General features: G+C 65.3%; 1 protein-coding gene across 1 annotated transcript in view; it reads right to left on the bottom strand.

Moving 5' to 3' along the window:
• SH2B3 (SH2B adaptor protein 3) overlaps positions 1-2244 on the bottom strand; it is an 18492-nt gene that overhangs the window by 2152 nt on the left and 14096 nt on the right. Inside the window, 3 exon segments of the mRNA XM_009283960.2 lie at positions 124-301; positions 412-503; positions 766-867. Of these exon segments, the coding sequence (XP_009282235.1) occupies positions 124-301; positions 412-503; positions 766-867 (372 nt within the window).

The following is a 2244-nucleotide window of genomic DNA, read 5'->3' on the forward strand; positions in this document are numbered from 1 at the left end:
CCCGCCGGCGTAGCCCCTGCCAGGGCACAGGGATGAGTGCCCCGGGGAAGCAGGGACACCTGCCCATCTCCCCCCTCCCCCTCCCCTCTGGCTCTGCCCCCCTGCCATGCCATTTGGGGATGCCCGATCAGCCTGGCCAGCCATGGCAGGATGCAGGTACCCCCCAGCGAGGGATGCCCTGCCCCTGGGGTCCCCTGGGTGTTCCTGCTGCTCACCTTGGCTGTCGGTGCTGGTGGTGGGGCTGGCGGCCGCAGGGTCAGGGTGCCGGCACGCCAGAAGCTCAGGGTCGCCCATGTCAGACCTGCCGGGGATGGGAGAAGCCAGGCTGAGCGCTGGCAGCAGGGGGCTGGCACGGTGCTGGGGGACATGGAGTGGCTGTCACTGTTCCCAGGACACCCGCCGGGTGCTTACCCCCTGTGCGCACACTCCCAGATCTCAGCCGTCCAGGAGCTGAGCTGCTGCTCGTCCCCCACCTCGAACAGGACATCGGTGGCGTTGGTGACCTGGGGGGCATCAGAGAGGGACAAGGGGGCATCAGAGAGAGATGTGCATCCCCCTCCCACCCAGCCGTACTCAGGGACTGACCCTGACCCCAGTCGGGGCAAAGCATCCCCCACCCCGAATGCCACATCCCCCCCCATGCACCCCCTCCCTGGCTGGGAAGAGGAACCGAAATTTGGCATGGGAGCGTTCAGCAGCCACGTGTGCCCCAGAGGGCAGGGAAGGCCACAGGGCCAGCTGTGAACCCCCTCGGCCGGGTCCTACCTTGAGGACGAAGGTGTGGAGGTTATCGGGCATCTCGAGGCGTGTGCACCTCCGCACCTCCTGGACAGCAGAGCAGGCAGCGTGCAGCTTCGGCTTGGAGCCCTGCAGAGGAGAGTGTGGCAGCTGAGCTGAGCCCCAACACCCCTGCACCCCGAAACACCGCCCCATGTCCTGCTGCTCCGCTGGAATGGGGGTCAAGCCTGCCGGGAGCCACCCGAGGCATGGCAGCTGGCAAGGAAATACCCCACTCTGCAGGGAAATACCCCACATGGCAAGGAAATACCCCACAAGGCACTGCCTAGCTGCTGTCAGGGCACCCCGGGGGGGCCGAGCAGCGCCTAGAGCAGGTACCCATCTCGGTGGCCCCCAAGGACCCGGCAGCGGAGGGGTGGATGGAGGAGAGGAGAGAGAAGGGGGTTCCCAGCATGGCAGTATGTGCCGGGGAGACTGTGTACACCGATGGGGAAATTGGGGTGCAGGCAGGGAGCATCCTGGTTATGGGTGCGGGGGGGTCGGTGGCATGCTCGGCGGTGGCGTGCTGAGAGCTCCCCACGGCCACCCGGCCGGCTTGGTGCTGACACAGGCACATGACAAAATGCTGAGCAAACACTTCCAGAAAAGCCATCAGCTTTCGGTTCCTCTGCTGCCCAGCACGTCCCATGCACCGGCAAGCGAGTCGCTGACCACCGCAAGGCTGCAGCACGTGGCGCCTGCCCAGCCGCCACCAGGACTGGGCTGCATCTGGGCGCTGGGGACCCTTCTGGGTGCGAAACACCCCAGGGACCCCCCCTGCACCGGTGCTGGGCAATGGAGCCGACCCCTCCATGCTCATCCCTGTGGCCAGAGCCAAGCGTGCGACTCTGCAAGCGAGCTGCCCTGTGCAACTCAGCAAAGCCCAGCCAGCGCCGGTGTGTGCTGGGCACACTCGTCCCCCTGGGCCGGGCTTGCTGCCAGCACAGCATGACAAAATTTTGGCTGGCCGTGATTCATGCAGCGGCTTCAGCATCCCATGGGCTGAGTCGCCGCACCCTGCGCCGGCCCTGGTGCTCCCCTCCGACATGTGGCCACCGTCCCTGCGCACGATGCCAGGCTGCAGGTGCTTCGTCAAGCAAAGTACCTGAATTTTGCTCTGAGCTTGCGATGCTCACAGCAAAGCCACTCCCTCCCTGTCCCTAACCCAAGGGGGTCCCCACCAGGCGCTGGGGGACACGGCATGCTCCACGCTGTGCTGGTCACTCAACCAAACCATTGTTTGGTCGCTTTTTTTTTTTTCCCCATCCTCCTCTCCTTCCTCCCTCCCTCGACACTCTCGACCGAGGACTCGGTGTACTTTGGGGCCGGAAACGCAGCGTGAGAGGGATCAGCCCTTATCAGCGCCGAGCTGTGCCAAAAAGAAAGTTCTTAGAAGTCGTTCGCCGAACGGCATCGTGCAACGGGGTTAGCACTACTGCGGCGGCTCACGGCACCCCCGGCCCCGCC

This window comes from Aptenodytes forsteri, unplaced genomic scaffold (genome assembly GCF_000699145.1).
Source record: "Aptenodytes forsteri isolate BGI_AS27 unplaced genomic scaffold, ASM69914v1 Scaffold118, whole genome shotgun sequence".
NCBI classification, from domain to species: Eukaryota; Metazoa; Chordata; class Aves; order Sphenisciformes; family Spheniscidae; genus Aptenodytes; species Aptenodytes forsteri.